The sequence below is a fragment of the Syngnathus typhle genome, linkage group LG7 (genome assembly GCF_033458585.1).
Source record: "Syngnathus typhle isolate RoL2023-S1 ecotype Sweden linkage group LG7, RoL_Styp_1.0, whole genome shotgun sequence".
Taxonomy (NCBI): Eukaryota; Metazoa; Chordata; class Actinopteri; order Syngnathiformes; family Syngnathidae; genus Syngnathus; species Syngnathus typhle.
Genome location: NC_083744.1, coordinates 11,803,144 through 11,822,465, shown reverse-complemented (window position 1 = coordinate 11,822,465; position 19,322 = coordinate 11,803,144). Strand labels below are relative to the sequence as shown.

The window sequence follows — 19,322 nt, the reverse complement described above, 5'->3', positions numbered from 1 at the left end:
CAAGCAATGTGAAAATATGGCAACCTTTGTTATGGCGACCTTAGTGTGTGACGTAGCTCCTCATGAAAATATATTTAGAAGTTAATGATGATTCTCTGGGTGACTGAGCTCATTGCGTGAGAAACGGAATACCTTTGAGAGTACGTGCTGTTTACATGGATGCGTGTGCGCGAGTGTTGCCTTGGCAGCCTATGCATTTGTGGCACCGAGGGTGAACAACATAATTAGTTTGGCCCATGTCAGATGACTCGCTTGAAAACTTGCCAAATTGTACTTTTTTTCATTAACACCCGTGCATGACTTTTGCAAGACAGAAATGAATTATGTGTCCAATCAGCAGGTGCTTCACAGTTTTTAGTGTCTCCATGGGCTAATTCACTATATTTGGATTTCTTTATAAACTATTTTTTTAGGCATGTGAAGTTCAGAGGAAGTCCCTCCCACGCAGGACTACTTTCATCCCCCTCGGATGACAAGTCTTTAAATTGCTGCTCATGTTTTATCTACACAGGACCATTTCACAGTCATGGTTAAAGTGTAATTCATATAATTTTTATGAGGTATGCTGATGCCAGACGACCAGGATGAAACAGTCTGCAGAGGAGCTGCATAAATTGGGAATTTTTAAGCACTTTGCTTGTTAAGCAAGGCGTGTTCTTGTACGTTTAACATGGTACTTGAAAGTAACCAAATGGAAAGAAAAAAACATTTTGAGTGCTTTGATATTTATGTTATGTCTACTCATTGTAATCTTTTTACTTGCTCCTGTTAAACATTTATATCTTCTCACATGTATTGAGTGGACTGTCCAAAAGTTGCAAATGTCTACAAGCAACACACATTTTTGGAAGCAACACAATCATTTGTGACACCGCAATGCATCCGGTTGTTTCGACAAATTTCACAGAGCTGTCTGAAGTCGATCCAAAGCTCGATTTTTAATAAGCACGATGAGCTAAACATGCAAATACGTAGGTTTGTTCTGATAAGAAAAGGTCCTTCCAGTTTCTTGTATTGCATCTTCTGAAAATTATGTGGAGCTTCGACAAACATTTTAACCGTGCTTAGTTTTCACATTCTCAAAATCTAAACTTTGACAAATAAGAACACATTATGTACGGTGTCAGGTCCCAGAATCGTCACTGTGTTGTCTTGCATTTCCGGCCACAGGTAATAAGCATGAGAAGCTACGGGACCCAAACAAAGATTCAGCTCGGGACCTACAGTGATAATAAAGGTGCATTAAATTGTTGTCAGGAGAGAAACTCCAATACCAGCGCAGCAAAGCAGAGATGAAATGCATCTCAGAGTTTACTCAGGGCTTTTTAGTCCAAGCCTTGAGACAGATGATTAAATTGGTTTTAATAGCAGGGTATGTGTTTTCTATGTTTAAAATGGTGGTATGATGCAAATTGCTCAAATTGGAGCAACGTACTTCTAGTCCCTCAATGCCTTGCTGGGCATATACTCAAAAAGAAAAAGGGACATAAAGGGCAGATATGTACTGAAATGGCAACAATTTGGCCCCTGCTGACTAAAGCGTCTTGCAATGGATGAGTGTGAATATTCATCGGCACATCTCACATGAGGTCGCAGTTGGAGTCTACCCGAGAACACCCGGGCTACATTCACCCTGCGGTGAAAGATGGCGGTGTCCGCTCGTCTTCCTCGCGGGACACACAAATCCTTAGCACATGTTAATGAGCACAGAAACAATCTATTCTATCATCAGAAGTGCCGATTCAAGACCTCGCTGCAGGCTGCGTTAGGGTCGGACAGAGGATGTCAACCAAAAAGTCCAAGAATCTATGAAGATCAAGACATGTCAAGTAAGTTTGCTGTGTTTGGAGTGTATATTGTGGGAATACAATAAAGGAACAATGTCAGCAGAACAATGCTGTTTCACTTTGCATTCTGTTTTCGTACATTCATGCACCATACAAACAGCCTTTGACAAAATCAATTTCACTCTGCACAGGTCTTCTGTGTTTCACTCTAACCAGCTTGTTAAACTCATAACTACTGTACAAACACTCCCCTGAAATAAAAACTCTGCTAATTTGTATTTTTCACCACTTTGCTCAAAGATGTGCTCCCACTTGGCCCTAATAGCATTTAACTATCAAGAGGAGATACTTTGACAAGCTACAATATAGTGATGATATGTGACAGCCCGTCACATTATGCAGTTACACAATGGTTGTTTGCTGCTGTATACTCTTCTGGGAAAATAAGGGCATTTTAGCTCTTTTCTTTACTTTGAATCTTTGTTCAAGATGACAGGCCCTATTCGCGTGACTGACATGGCAAATGTCAGGCAATATCTTATTAAACACATGAATATAGGCATTACTAGTATTTATTATTATTATTATTACTATTATTATTTTGTACTGTTTTATTAGGAGTATTATTGCATAAAAATATGATTATAATTGTAAATACGTCTTATTAACATATACTATAGTCAAATAAAGTACAATAATGTAATTCACATTGCAATATGCAGTACCTTCTGGTATAGAGTGGCCATTTTTTCACTTATGGTATATATTTTTTTGCTTTGTACAGAATATTATAATACACAATATCCATCCATCCATCCATCTACCCATCCATCCATCCATCCATCCATCCATCCATCCATCCATCCATCCATCCATCCATCCATCCATCCACCCACCCATAAATAAATGGTACAATGGTACAAACTACTGGATCTGGTGGGACATTGCCTTAATTAAAAACTATTGCTAGAGCTTTGATGATTGGCAAGCCAGTATTGTTCTGTTATTTTTGTCATTTTGCATGTATTGCATCAGATTGTAATAGCTACTAGCAATAAATGTCTTGTGTTAACCAGCAAGTAAGATAAGTAAGCAAGATTTATAACTATTGAAGCTATGCAAAAACAAACATTAAAGACCAATTGAAATTCTGTTCTCCATCTACTAGATACCAGTGGACCATCACAAGTTTCATTTCAAAGTTTTTTTCCCCAGTATCTCGCCACTAATTCTATTTTTAACACCACAAGTCACACTTAAAAACAAGTCCATCAGCAATGTAGGCTATGCAAGTGTTACATTTACGCTGTCGAAATTGTTGAAATCTTGCAAACCAAAATAGCGTCTTGAATGCAAGCAGGTTGGGGTTGGTTCTGATCCGCATGGTCTAAAATGTCCATTAGTGTGATTGTCAATATCGACAGTCCGAAGGACAGACACTAAAGAGAATATAAAAGTTGCTTCTTCAACCACAGCCAATGCCTTACGCCTGCTCGGCATGCTGTGTGATTAATAATTATTTGGTCACGAAAGAAACTATACAACAACTTCATCTCAGTCCATTTCACACAAAAAGGCATTTACAAATACAGGTCTTGCAGCCATTAACTGGTTTCTTCAGTACAGTAGAGCAGGGTTTAAGAGAAACATAGTGGTGTCAAGATGAGTGGAGTAACTGCATGTTGCTAATGGGTATACCGTGTCTCCACCAGGTGATACACTATACATCTGTGGCAGTCCGATCAATACGAGGACTAAACTGCAGAAACAAGAGCTTGTAGGAAAATCCTCCTACACACTTTTCTGCACATCCAAACTCCTGTTAGAGTGTTCGCGTAAACCAAATTAAATCAAAGAGCTTCTGGTATAGTCAACAAGACAATCTTATTCTGTGTGCCGCTAACTAACCCCACATGAAGTTAATTTCAGTGCAGGATTTACTGAAGAAAAACAGTGTAATAAGACTTTGTTGAAAAAGAAATTGTTGGTGCATAGCCAATTACGCTGACTGACTGCTAAGTCTATACTGGTCACCGACAAACAAACATGAAGAAGCCTATTAAAGTGTGACCAGTACAGTCAGATGGAATGTGAACATAATTAATAAAAGCGGACTTGTTTTCATTTTTATGAATCCATCCATCCAGCTATAATTCACCAACCATTGTGGTATTAATACATTCGATCCTTCGTATATAATGACAAATAAATGCATTCTAATCATTGGTAAGATGTGTGGTATTTGTAGACCTTCCTGTGGTTGTTGCAATTATCATGTGGTAAAAAAAAACATAATAATAATGGTCAGTTGTTATCTATAGTGGTTAGTACATCGGCCTAACATTTCGAAGTGCTGTTTTTTTTCGGATAACTACTTCCACTTCTGGACAGTAAAAAAAAATAAACACATTTTCCATTTGTTGTTGTTACAAATGTTTTCATTTCCTCAATATTCCCGAGACAATATATATTTATAAATGGATAAAAATGCGGTGGAAAAAATGCATTTACACAAATGTATGCCGTATATCCACACCCTATATGTTATGAGCCGTCTTTGGCAGGAATTACAATCCGAGTCTATTTGAGTAGCACAAACTCAGCACACCTTTTTATATGCCGTGTCTTTTATCCTTCTTTGTAGATTCTCCAAACTCTATCAAGTTCTGTAGGAAGCGTTGCTGCACAGTCAATTTTAAAATCTCTCTGGGGATTTTCAGCCAGGTTCAAGTCTTGGCTCCTCGTTCCGCTGGCAGTGTGCTTAGGACCGATGTCCTGTTTGAAGTCTGAGGTTGACACCAGCAGGTTTGCATCAAAGATTTTTCTTTGTTTTGCTGCACTCATCTTTCCCTCAGTCTCAGAGAGTCCTCCTATTGAAAAACATCCCCCAAGCTGCCGCCACCATGCATGCTTCACTGGTCACTGATCAGGAAATTGTTGGTGAATGTTATTTCTCAAGGTCTTTTGAGATAAAACAGTATATTTGATAATATTTGAAGACGTGCTTGCCCAAAGCCACCCTTGTGTGAATGAAAATGTGTGTTGTCGTTAAAGAATAGACAAGTTGGATCTATGGACTAAAACCTAATCTGAATCTGTCTACAACAAAGGGAAAACGGGTAATCCTAAAGTGCAGGGGTCCTGGCCTCACCCTTGTAGTATCAAACAAGACTCCCCTGGGGTCCAGAGCATCAATCAGAACCGTCTAAACACTGAGGAAATGCTTGCGTTGACAAAAAGTCATTTCAGAATTTAAATATACCCAACTTTAACCAAGGACATAGAGTCGTGTCATATCAATCACATTCGCTTGGAATCATTGTCAAGATAATTGTGAAGATAATTGTGAATTCTTTATACTGTTCTTCTTCAACTCTCTCGGCCACTTGTGTGTTGTGCAGGTGTCGCCCGTGTCTCATCACTTTACTTATATTTAGTTCTCCGATTTATTTATTTCTTTGTTGGTTCCTTGTGGTTTCTATCGCAGTCCTTGTCCAAGTCAAGCCAAGGCACACCACGTCAAGACGTGTTGAATATTATTCTCGTGTTTGTTAGTTACTTTGATTCTTCTTTTTGGATTTTCTCAGTTTAGTTTTTGGATTCCTCGCTGTACCTTAAATATGATTTTCTTATTTTTTAATTAAATAATTATTTTAAAAGCACCACTGCCTTAAATAATTATTTTTAAAAACACCCCTGCCTTGCCTCCCTACTTTCCCAGTATAGTTTTTGGATTCCTCGCTGTACCTTGAATGTCATTTTCTTATTTTGTAATTAAATAATTATTTTAAAAGCACCACTGCCTTAAATAATTTTTAAAAGCACCCCTGCCTTGCCTCCCTACTTTCCCAGTATAGTTTTTGGATTCCTCGCTGTACCTTGAATGTCATTTTCTTATTTTGTAATTAAATAATTATTTTAAAAGCACCACTGCCTTAAATAATTATTTTTAAAAGCACCCCTGCCTTGCCTCCCTACTTTCCCAGTATAGTTTTTGGATTCCTCGCTGTACCTTGAATGTCATTTTCTTATTTTGTAATTAAATAATTATTTTAAAAGCACCACTGCCTTAAATAATTTTTAAAAGCACCCCTGCCTTGCCTCCCTACTTTCCCAGTATAGTTTTTGGATTCCTCGCTGTACCTTGAATGTCATTTTCTTATTTTGTAATTAAATAATTATTTTAAAAGCACCACTGCCTTAAATAATTATTTTTAAAAGCACCCCTGCCTTGCCTCCCTACTTTCCCAGTATAGTTTTTGGATTCCTCGCTGTACCTTGAATGTGATTTTCTTATTTTGTAATTAAATAATTATTTTAAAAGCACCACTGCCTTAAATAATTATTTTTAAAAGCACCACTGCCTTGCCTCCCTACTTCTCTGCAACTGTGTCCCAACCACGCAAAACCATAACAGATCTGAAGAAACGATGTTGGAAAGGAGCAAATGAAATGTTTTATCAACACTTGTTTTAGTATATGTCCCTATATTGGACTGTTTCCAACATATGCGGTGGGCCATCAACCAACATAAATAACTGATGCACTTCAGAGAAAGAGAAGTGAAGATAGAAAAAAGTTAATAAGTCAGCAGCGAATGTGCGAGGGAATTTGGTTAGACTGTGAAGAGAAGAATTCCAGGAAGGTTGCTTTGTAGAAAAAGGAAAGACCAGAGGAGTCGTAACAACAAGGTGACCTTGGCAAGTACTTTGTAGAAAAGGGGAAGTCCATTACACACGGTAAAGCCAGTGTGTGATGAGAGTAAAGCAGCTTTGGTGTATTGTTTTAAACTAGTGTACTGAAAAACGTGTGGAGGAAAAAAAAAAGATGGGCGAAAAGTAATGAAGGAAAGAGCAGCGATGAAATGGATCCATAATTGCATATTCTGATGTGATGATCTGTCACTCATTTCCTTTACGACAAAGAAGCCATTGATGCGTGGCCATGATTGTTCTTCATGATTTCCCCGTTGGCGCATGAACACCCATACAACATACGCACACGTGCACACTACGGTGAATTTGACTACACACACTGCAGTCAGTCCCATCATAACAACACTGAGTGATTAAAAAGACCTTTGAACAAATGGTGTTAGTTCAGCAATGTCGATTCAACTTTCAAAGCGTATGTGTGTGTGTGGGTGTCCGCGTGTGTGTGTCCGTGTGAGCGCACACATGCACAAAGTGGTTGGGGGATCCTCACTGGCATTGAAAAGTTGAATGCAACACACGCACCTCCCACACACACACACAAAGTCGTCAGCGAGTGGTGCACCTCAGGAGGTAGACGATCTAATCATTTTGGCAGAAAGCTTTTAAGGTCCATGCCAGTGTTTTATTCAACACACTGAGTTGCTCTCATCGTCCCAGAGCGTGTCACCAACAAATTAGAGGAAACTTTGTCACTAGTTCATTTTAGTGTTAAGGTGCTTAACTATCAAATACAGTATGTTCTTAAGTTTCAGGACTGGTGTCACAAAAGATATATTTCAAACCCAAACTATTACGTTTTCACCATTAATGAGGGCTAGATGATCAACCAGCATGTATAAATAGATCCTGCAGCAGGACATGTTGCTGCTTCACTGTGGCAATGCACCTGCACCTCCCTGAGCATCTGACAGTTCCTGGCTAAAAAGAACATCACGCTACTGGAGCAACCTTCCTTCTCACCAACCAGGTTCCACGTGATTTTTCTTTGCACGTTCCTGAGGTCAAGGGCGAAAACTTGTCGTTTGTGTTTGGAAATTCAAATTTAGTAGTCGGAAATTTTTTCTGCCATATCTTGTGTATTTCCATGTGCGTTCCAGTCCTGCAAAGTTCATTTGGTGCAATATAATCCAAAAATATCTAAATTTAGGAATTGCGTTAACCTTGAAAGCCCGTTATATAAAAGTCTTGTTTTTTTAGAAAGACATGTTTCTGGGCAGCCGAAGGGGTCCTCTGTTACGTTAATTTACGTCAGGCATGTTGTTGTGCAGCCGAAGGGGTTCGTTTGCTGGCCAAAAAAATAGGACCAAACCACCTTAGAATAGAAGTCGCGTGAATCAAAGCGTGTCAAATCAAGTGTACAACTTTTCTGCCTTGATTGAGGATTTTGTTGCCAAACCCTGAAAGAATTATCGTGCATATACTAATCCTCTTTCTTTTCTGATTCCTTGTACAGCTTATGCAAATCTAGTCATGCTCTAAACTTAATGATCTCGCTTTCTGTCGTAATTATTCACAGTTAAAACATATGCTCCATTCATCAGCAGCCGTGCAGCATTAGCAGTAGTGCCGTGCGGCAGGATGCACATTATATAAGAGCCAATCAGAGAGCACTGAGATGGCACAAATAAGACTCCTGACTATTGCGAACACAGTGGAAGCCTCATCTGTCCTGACAGAAATTGTAGATTTAGTTAACACGCCAGCTGCTCCTAAAATGTAGTTTATCCATCTATCTCTAATCCATCCATCCATCCATCCATCCATCTGCAGGGACCCGTCCATTGCATTCCGCAGTAAGGTCCAATTAAGGTTTTTTTTTTTCTTTTCCAAAAAGAACTGCAATGTTTTCAACTTTGCCCAGCCATTGAAAACCAACATTTCACAAGGCAAAATCAACACTCAACAATCAATGTTGTTGGATGCTTAAATTCAGCCCAATGAGCTGCATGTTTGTACTCTGCTTAAACTTTGTTTGGAATTCCAATTAACTGTACTTTCTGTGACTATAGCTTGTCAAAAACATTTCCATGATGGACTCTACCTGCCTGTTGATGTGACCTTTCTATATCATCTCTGAGTAATTAAAGCCATCATCCACCTGTTTGACCTTTACCTATGACGCACAAGTTTATATGATTAATATTGACATATATTGGGACGGTGAGTAAAATACCCTGGCAGAGTCCACTAAAAATGAAAATGAAGTTTCATTCGTATTCAAACCTTTATTTCGCAGTTCCATTTCACAAGCAATTTTTTATCAGAGCATGTTATCACAGTGAGTGGACACTTATCTACAGGGAGTGAAAATGGAAGAACATATCTCTGCATTTGTAACAGCTTCCGCTGTTCTGGGGGGAAATAACTTTTTGAAGCCTGGATAAACACATTGCGCTCATTAAAATGCTAGTCAGTTTTTAAACTGTGATTTAAAAAAAAAAAAGATGAGGGGGGGGGGGGAGGAAAGCAGCAAGTGTTTGCTTACTGCTATAGATGTTGATGACCTCAAGAGGATCAATGCAGCACATCACACACGTAGCGATAACTTCCAGAGGAAATTGCAAATCACATTAAAGGACTGTCATAGTACTGAGACTGACTTGTGAAAGGCAGTCAGTTTTTATTTGGGTGGACGACTTAGATTATACACTCAGCACAACCAGTTGTTACTCTAAGTGAGGTGACAACACTGTTGCTCTGTCAAACTCTGTGTCGATTACCCACAGACACACACACGAGATAAAAACTATCATATCATAAAAACTACTGAACATCGGTTGCCTTGACTCTTTTTTTCGGAAAATTGGAGAGGAAAATATCACTTTTAACGCATCGCGCCCTGCAGAATAATGAGTCCTTATAATCTTTTTTAATAGAGAGCTGTGCTGTGATTGGAATGCTGGAAATATAATCCAATTCAGACAGATTATCAGGACGTGTGGAGTCTGCTTAAACTGAACAAATTAAGTATACCTAACATTTTGTGGGAATGTTTGTCCACTCATCCTGTAATAGTTCTAGGATTAAGTGTTCCGTCACATATTCACAATCTGCTACTCGTGGATGAATTCATTTATTTGCAGATTTTTTTTCTTTTATATTAGACATGGCTCTGGCAAATACTAAGTGATAAAAGAGTATAGGCGCCAAGAAAAAAAAGAAGAAAAAAAATCTGCAAATAAATGATTTTTATTCATCATTTATCAAAGCGCTGCTTTGGCATCTTGGCGCCAAGGAATTATGTGGACATTATGGAAAAAGTTTCATTCACACACGGCATAGTCTGACTTCCAATTTTAATAAGTAGTGCTTTGCCGCAATCTATAGACATTTACTATAAGCCTTTGAGGGAGGCATCAATTACTCGCTCATTTTAGCAGCAGGTTTTAGTCGCAAACACTGTAATGGAGAATTGTCTTAGTAAGATAAAGTATTAATATTCAGGGGGGAACTAAAGGGTCTAGCTCAACCCCAGATTAATTAATTCATGAAGTGATAGAGAGTGATGTCCCAAGAGCTTTTTTTCATGCATTGCATATTCTTTTAATGAAGGGCAACCGCAGAACTGTCCATAGAGGACGCACAAGTGTTGTGGGAATGTGTTTCACAAATTGGATACCTGCAACTTCTCTCTCCGCCTCCTGTGTTCTACCCACGTAACCTTCCAAAATCTACAGAAGGCCACATTCCTGTGGGAAGATGCTACGCTCTGCCATAAATCAGATCGATGATCACACACACACACACACATGTACAGCGTGGATACATTACATACGATTCCATTCAAATATTACTGTGACACGAGTACATGAAAGTATATGCTACGATTTGTGCTCACTTGAATCCATTTTCTGATCCGCTTTATTCTCACGAGGGTCGCGGGCGTGCTAGTGGTACACCCTGAAATGGCAGCCAGCAATCTGAAAATGCTTCTCGACATTCATAATGGCTCATTTGCACGGCCAATTTATGACCCCCCCCCCTCGGCTCATCCAAAAGTGTCACAACATGAGGTTTATTGCAGAGAAAATATGTTCATTGTGTCATTCTGTATTAAAATGAATGGAGGGTAAAAGGTCCCTGAGGGTGGGGAAATGAGCAATAATTTGAAAAGATTGTTATTAGTGTAAAGTATTATAACAACCTTTGTCGCATTGACTGCTTTCATTTATCATATTCTTGTTTCTGTTTTTTTTTTTATTTGTTCCTTTCTCTTCCCCCTCCCCCATGAGAAGAAATGAACCATGCTCCCATTGATCCAGCGACTCGCACATGAATGCATACGTAGGGGAAAGTGCAGCCGCACTCATGTGCACCTTACCTCCCTGCAAGAAAGACAAAGTGGGACAGGGATCTTGTTGGACGGAGCCACCGACCCGCTTGTTGAGTTAATGAGTTTTTATTGACTTCAGCACCTGAAGTGGCTGCTGTAACTTATCACGGTTAGCACTTGGCTCCCCAGACATACACGCACACACAGATGTACTGTTTGTGTGCAAATCTCCATGGACACACACACGCACATTTCAATTCAGAGAAGTTACAAACAACTGATTTGTCCTTATATTGTCATTTTTGTTCTTGGTAAGGGAACACTTTGGAGGAGCCCCATTTTAACCCTAAAGTGTAAAAAGCAAGGTACATAAAGGCATAGTTGGATGTGTTTGGTGACATAACCTACTGCATGAATCCTAAACTAACATTTGGGAATGATGTCACAAATGTTCTTTTGCAAGGTCCATAATCCCTTATGTAAATATTATATGTTAGGAAAGTGGTGCAAAAGGAAGGACACCGCAATGGACGTTGGGGAGTCAGCATTGAACATGCAAATTGAGAGTAACATCGTTTAAATCACTTGCAGGTTTCCCTTACTTTTTTTTTATCCAATTTGTGCAAACAACAGCTTATTTTCTCCAAGTTATGGGCCACAAGCAAAACTTCATGAATTTATGGCATCCCCATCACAAGTGCACTGAATATTGAGTGCAAGGACACCACTCATTGTTATGCCTACTGGCACTTTAACCTTCCAAACTTTTGTCTTCACTTCAAGGTATAGGCAATAAAAACTAGGGTTGTTCAAATGAGGGCTCCCTGAAGTACACACATCAGTTGCATCAGGATTTTTTATTAAAGATACTTTAAAAGACAACATAACTAATGAATAAAACAATAATCATACTGAACGTATTGCATCTCTCTGGAATCATTAACAAGTAGTGACAAACTTGTTCGAGGCAAAGCAACCCTGGAAGCCGAATGCTATTTTTTGATAAGGAAATCCGAAACCTATTGAAAGACATGTTACACTGAAAGTATTAAATGGCACAAGGTGAGAGTCGTAGGACAGAAAAACTGAAAACACTTCATTGGGATTTACTCTTCCTGTTTTTTACATGAACAACAAATGTTGGGGACTAGCCAGAATAACTTCCTGATGTCTCCAATTTCTCATTTCCATTCAATTATTATAAATAATGCATATTTCAATCTGAGAGAGGGGGATAAAATATAGAGACTCTTAAAGAGTGAGTGTAAGACTTTTTTTTTTTTTTTTAAATCTATCTTTAAAATGTCGGCCTGTCAAGACTTTGCACCACAATAGGTCGTTGTCTTTTTGGGGTTTATTGTGATTTTGCTCGTAGCCACAAAGCTAGACTTTATCCAAGTTAAATTTCTTTCTATCGCAGAGAGACACACAAGCGATGAGGCATGCAAACACAGCATACGTGTACATGCACTGGGACAGGCGCATCTTTTTTTTATGGTAACGTCACTTCAAATTGGTGCAACTAGTGCGGTGTCTTTAAACTACATCCTCTCTCACGCTCTCAGGGATTCAGAGAAATACCGAAACAAAACAACTCTTAACAACTCTGATTATAAATTATCTTAAGATGAGTTAAACTGAGTCAATATCTCACCTGGCACATGCAGAGTTTGAGTGGTGCTCAAGCATTTGCCTCTTTGACCTGGTTGAGAAAATCGTCCTTTCTACTGGAGCTCAATTTGTTTTGTCATTCACCAAAATAAGTTAAAAAAAACACACACCAAGTGTTTTGATATCTGACATGCATTTATTTGAGTTCTTGTGAGGATTGTGCTTTGTGCCTTGCCCCTCCATCCACCTCCCATGCTATGTTGAGTGCCAGCTGCCAGGCCAAAAAGATCTCTGATCTGAAGTTTATTGTTTTCTAGAACCCCATTAACTTTTATTGCATGATTAGAGAAAATAGCCATACATTCTGTGTCAAACACATTCATTGCATTTTCCCTTCTGCATTATTCTAGGCATTTTCTCATTCCACACACAATTTGGATTGTGTTTGTGTAATCCCACCTGTTGTTTGATGCAAATGTAACTACAATTGCATTGCTGGTGAGGTATATTTTCATATACACATAAGAGTTCGAGAGTGCAAATAGTGAGTGAACTTACAACTTAAAGTTAGAGTCTGATGAGTAAACTGATTAGCATATAGACTTCCTGGCGCCTTGCAAGGAGAGAAGACAAAGAATTGCATGTCCCTACCCGGTTTATAGTTGCTTGAAGGTATTATCGGTTCCTGGCTGGAGATGAAGGTAGTAATTGCCCCCTATGGTGACCATTCGCCTCAAGGGGAACAGAGCCCACAGAGGCCTTTGCAAGTAGGGTGAGGGTGTCATGGATCGGATGGAGCAGGGCGATCAAATGGGGCTTGGACCGGGGTTTATTGGAGAAAACAAACTGACAGACTCAGCAAACTGACAAGACTTTAACAAAACACCAAGAGGACTGACCGACAGGGACGTGAAACGAAAGACGTGACGACATTACGACAACAATGATCCGACCGGAAGCGAGGGGCAGGCAGGATTTAAATACACGACAGGTAACTATAGGCAGGTGAGAATGATCACATGATCATGGGCACGCAGGAAGGGAGGGGCGAGCACACAGGCACACGGACAAAAACTATGACAATACGCACATAACAAAAGAACCGGGGACGAGACGTGACAGAGGGTCGCGGGAGCAGAGAAAAGAGAGACACGAGGAAAGACGCTCACGCGGACAGAGGCGCGGGGACGTAAGGTATCCAAGACATGAGCAAGAATAAACTCATTTTCCAATGAGGACCTGCTCTTTATCAGAAGGCTTTCCCCCCAGTACAGCCCCCCTGTGTGTGCAGTTGTGTGCACATGTGTTTGTGTGTGTAGTGCTTAGACTTTGTACTAGTTCTGTATACAAAGACCATTAACAAAAGACCAGCAGAGCATGACTCTTGTCTCCTTTTCCCTTAATAATACTGAGCATGAATATTCATTCACACGCAAGTTACTTGGTACAAATGCTGTATTTCTCTTTCTCGCTCTCTCTCTCACACACACACGCTAGCATGCACACACACTCGAGTGTGAGAAATTAATGCAATTAGAGTGATTATGAAAGTGGATAGCTATTCCACTTTTTGTCCTTGCTGCAATTCTAAAATACACAGCCACATTATTTGCCACATTTACCTATAGGGCAGCTTGGCTCAGCAGTAGAGTGAAAGCCTCCCAACACAGAGGATGGGGTTTCGCTCCTCAACCATTGTCCTTGTGTCCTTGAACAAGTCACTTGCTTCTGATGGTATGTCGTCAGTGGGTGAATGAGGAAGCCGTGTGAAGCTCTTTGAATACCGAAAGGTAAAAAGCGCTATAGTACATCCCTTTTACTGTTCAGAATATGCTAAATCTTAGACGATTGACCAAAGTGTACTCAAACTTCCATCCAAAGTTTGCTGGGATACACGACCGGCCCTGATGACAGGCATTAGAAAATGGACGGTCGAATAATCTAGTGTCCATTACTACAGTAATGCAGCTTTCGTTCCGGATCTCATTGTAGTGCACTGGTTTCTTTCGTGAGTCACAATGACGCACCCACCATGTTTAAAAAGATTACATGTAAGGCTATTAATGGTAAAAACAGTGGTCGGTCAAGGTCAATGCTGTCATTATTTATGTGGCGTGCACACAAAGATTGAAAAGGTGTACCATTTTGTCCTGGAGGCCCTGAACACAAGTGGTGTAATGTGGCAGAGATTGAGCCAAAGGACAGGTGAAGAAAGCAGACATAAGAGAAAATGCATTGGACGATAGGATGCAGCCTAGAGATTTAACGGGCATTTAACCTGAATTTCTGAAGCCGGTCCGTAAAAAGCCAGGACATCATGGGTCACTCACTTGTCACATCCACAGTTATGTGATTTGAAGCTAAAGAAGAAGTTGCAGTAAAATTCTTAATCGTTGAGAATGTAATGAACAGAGGAAGCGGTGAAAGAGAAAGGCTGTTATGGAGGGAGAGCGTGCATAGAAAATCTGCAACTCTCTGAAGGTCGAATGAAAAAGAGCTATACAACAGTTTCGAGGGAAGAATTTTCACAAGAGTTGTGAACAAAAAACGACCCAAGAAGGCTTTCAAACACTTCAGTAGGTAGAAAAGTGCTTAAAAGTAGCAAGATATTGCACATAGTCTGCAGCAAGTTCAAAACCTGCACCGTGCTGTACTGAGAAAGCTATTACGGTATATATTATTACAACACATGTAGTGTTTTTATATTTAATTAAATGTCGTTTGGTGGTGGCACGTCTGCCTCACAGCTCGGAGGGTGCAGGTTTGATTCCACCTCCGGCCCTCCCTGTGTGGAGTTTGCATGTTCTCCCCGGGCCCGCGTGGGTTTTCTCCGGGCACTCCGGTTTCCTCCCACATGCCAAAAAATATGCTCGGTAGGTTGATCGAGCAGTCCAAATTGCCCGTAGGTGCGAATGCTGATGGTTGTTCGTCTCTGTGCGCCCTGCGATTGGCTGGCAACCAGTTCAGGGTGTCCCCCGCCTACTGCCCGATGACTGCTGGGATAGGCTCCGGCATGCCCGTGACCCCCGTGGGGACAAGCGGTATAGAAGATGGATGGATGCCCGTGACCCCCGTGGGGACAAGCGGTATAGAAGATGGATGGATGGATGGATGGATGGATGGATGGATGGATGGATGGATGGATGGATGGATGGATGGATGGATGGATGGATGGATGGATGGATGGATGGATGGATGGATGGATGGATGGATGGATGGATGGATGGATGGATGGATGGATGGATGGATGGATGGATGGATGGATGGATGGATGGATGGATGGATAAATGTAAATTGTCTCAAAAGTACTGCGTGTAAAATTCAAATGCAATCTCGCGATTAACTAATAGAATGGAACAACTTAAATTTTGAAGTACGTGCACTACTGTGCATTAGAGTGACCACAATTAGCAAGCCAACCACCAATATCTTCAGCAGCGGTGCAAGCAAAATCTCATCATAAATGACCTCTAGTATTCCGTGAAGCACACTGGCTCCACAAAAACATTAATTGTGACCAGTAGATTGTTCTCACATCGCCAGGAGCCTCCCAATTGTCTTTAACCCATAGTGAGGTGCAAGAGTCACTGTTCTCTCCGTGCCTGTGTGGGATTCCTCCGGGTGCTCATGTTTCCTACCACATTCCAAAAACATGCACAGTCGGCCAATTGTACGCTCCAAAATGTCCATAGGTGTGAGTGTGAATGGTTGTTTGTCTGCGTGCCCTTCGATTGGCTGGTGACCAGTTCAGGGTGTACCCCAACTACCGCCCAAAGACTACTGGGATGGGCTCCAGCACGCCCGTGACCCTCGTAAGGATAAGCACTTCAGAAAATTGATGGATGTATGGGTGGATAATTTTATTATGGCTAGAGTGTACATGATATTGTAGTTCATCACTTTTATTAAACCATAAAAATAAAGAGGGAAGAGGAAAAAGGCCAGAAGAGAAGAGTGTGGAAAGCCAAGCCTTGTCAGATGGGACATCTTGCACTTCCATTCACTTCTATGAGCTTGCAGTATGTATTTTGCTCATATAGGTTTTGGCAACGGAGACTGAAACCTTTACTATTTTATCAACATCAGGTATATGAATTTATAAATACAGTTAAGTATTGTTGAAGAACACAATATATACATATCAGCTAGGTCTCATTACCTTTAAATGCAAAAATATATTTTTGTCAGCGGTCCTCCAAACTCTAAGGGTGGGACCCCCAAATATAATGAGACAAAAATCATAAGTCCAACAGTTTTGAACGTGCAGCGTGTGCTGGGTTACAACAGACCCAACTTTCAAATACCCTGAAAACTGTGTGCTGATCATTGAGTTGGGAGGAGGTGATAAAAGGGTTGAAAACAGTATGGGGAAAAATCACAGGGACAGCAAGGTAAACACCCTACTTGACCTTTACAAGGATTTCAATGAAGAAACTTCCACTTGCAGTGTCTGCGCTGCAGTTGAAAAACTGCACAGGGGAAAATGTGGGAGGAAGCAAAATACTGTAAGTGTTCTCAAGGGAGAACAATTAAAATACAATACCCTGCTCACCAGTGGACAGCTATTAATGTGATTTTGGGGGCTCTGATGATAGGGAAGACTGCATGGAGCACACTCCCGCTCTCTCTCGCTCTCACTCCCTCTCTCTCTAATAAAATCTGTACCATCAGATCAGGTCGCACTATACAGTATTTTTAATATGACTGCTTTCTGCACAAGTTAATGGAGCACAAGTTACAAAGTCTCGAGCAGTGTTCCCCAACACCCGGTCTGCGGACCGGTCACAGACCGGTAAAATGTATTTTTCTGCTGCTGCTGCTGCTGCTGCTGCTTGATTTAGTTTACAGTGTGCTTTGTTTCACCTTCTTCTTCATGGTTGGTCGTGAACTACAACTTAGCTGAGCTAAACACAAACATATTCACATATACAGTATTAGCCAGTGATCCAATGTGTCGGGGCACATTTGATAGTCATAGAAGATCCTCAGGTGTGCCATGGGAAATTATCCAATGTCAGTTATTTTGGGAGAAAAAAAATCTATGGTATGTACAGTAATAGGCAAAAACAATGAAATAGCCAGCTCTTTCATTAATTGACTAAAGGTAACCTGTACACACACTTTCTGTGTATCACTTTGCTAAGTGGTGTTCTGAGAGTTTTTTCCCCCATATGGAATATGTGAGAAACACGCGTATAGAAAATGTTGTGTCTTTAATAACCTACATGTGTTTGGAACGTGGGGCAAACCGACACAAGCAAAGGGTGAACACGCAAACTCCACACAAAAAGGCCAGAGTCGATATTTGAGGCTACAATGCTGCCTGTCATTTAATCAAAATCCAGGCTACAATGAATTTGTGACTTAAGCCAACTGGGAGAGAAAGATAACTCAAACATGAATTTTCTTCCATACAGCACTGCGTTAGTGCTGCTTTATCACTGACGCACTCGTGTCTCAATAGAACGTCTTATTACGTTGTATCCTTGACCATGCATAAACTCCTCATTCCTTCTCTTATGAGTCGAAGTATGCACACATTGTATTTCTGAATGTGAGCATGAATCACCCTTACTTTTATCCGCCTTATTATTTTTAGAGACCTTACGATTTGGTATTTCTACAAAGTCAACAGTCAGTGGTCGCCAAGTAATTAGGGGCAAATAGAAACAATTGAGACCGATGGAAAATCCACTCAAGGGCAGGGACAACATGCAAAGTCCACACGGAAAGCCATGCAAGGTTCAACCTCCTCTCTCTCTCTCTCTCTGCTCTCTCTCTCTCTCTCTCTCTCTCTCTCTCTCTCTCTCTCTCTCTCTCTCTCACTCTCCTCTCTCTCTCTCTCTCTCTCTCTCTCTCTCTCTCTCTCTCTCTCTCTCTCTCTCTCTCTCTCTCTCTCTCTCTTCTCTCTCTCCTCTCTTCTCTCTCTCTCTCTCTCTCTCTCTCTCTCTCTCTCTCTCTCTCTCTCTCTCTCTCTCTCTCTCTCTCTCTCTCTCTCTCTCTCTCCTCTCTCTCTCTCTCTCTCTCTCTCTCTCTTCTCTCTCTCTCTCTCTCTCTCTCTCTCTCTCTCTCTCTCTCTCTCTCTCTTCTCTCTCTCTCTCTTCTCTCTCTCAAAGTCTGCGTGACAAGGATTGAGTGGACATTAATTAATGTCTTAAGTTAACTGTCAGAGGCTGTTTTGCATGGAAAGAGCTGAAAAATGTCTCTATGTGGGGACTGAGGGAGAGGGATTAGAGCGGAGGAGGAGGAAGATGCTATTCATTTATCTCCATGTCGGGGAACTTGAATGTGTTGTTTGTTCCCTCTCACTCTTACGGTGTCTGGCTCCCGCGGGACGCTTTTAGCCCACCTTCCGCATCTTCATTCCACCGACAGCAGCATGACAAGATGATAACGATGGCAACGACAACGATAGCAGATGGTGAGAAATGAATGCACATGATCCGACTTGGACAATGGAATACATTTTGTGATACCGTTAGTTTGACTCAAGTATAGCGGTGAAAGACGCATACGGAAACTTGCGTGCGGTTGATGGAGCAAGTGTGACAATCCGGAGAAAAATGATCTAAAATTCCACCTAAGTTATGAGTCAGCATCAATAGATGCAGCGAGACGCAGCTAAGTGTATCCATCAAGATCCAAGCATGCACACGTAATCTTTAATTTCTTAAAAATAGTGATCATTTTGCCAGCAGCAGAGTGCTGGTGAGGATGAACGCAGGGGCAGCTCGTACCCAAACTAAGGTAGTTATCCAACTTATAAAAGGGTATTTGGAGGACAGTACTTACGCAGAAGGAAAGCAACAGGCACGAAGAAACACGAAGAGTTCATGATGTTCAAACGTGTCCCGCAAGCACGCAGAAGAGTCCCCGACGCTTTGTATAAAGATCAAATAAAACCAGTTGCTGGTGTAAAACGGCTTCTCTCCTATG

General features: G+C 40.8%; 1 protein-coding gene across 1 annotated transcript in view; it reads right to left on the bottom strand.

Moving 5' to 3' along the window:
• Positions 1 to 19,263, bottom strand: part of nrn1la (neuritin 1-like a) — a 36,538-nt gene extending 17,275 nt beyond the window's left edge. Inside the window, exon 1 of the mRNA XM_061282692.1 lies at positions 19,179 to 19,263. Within this exon, the coding sequence (XP_061138676.1) occupies positions 19,179 to 19,221 (43 nt within the window). The 5' untranslated portion in view covers positions 19,222 to 19,263. The remainder of the gene's footprint in view (positions 1 to 19,178) is intronic.
• Between the last annotated feature and the right edge of the window lie 59 nt (positions 19,264 to 19,322).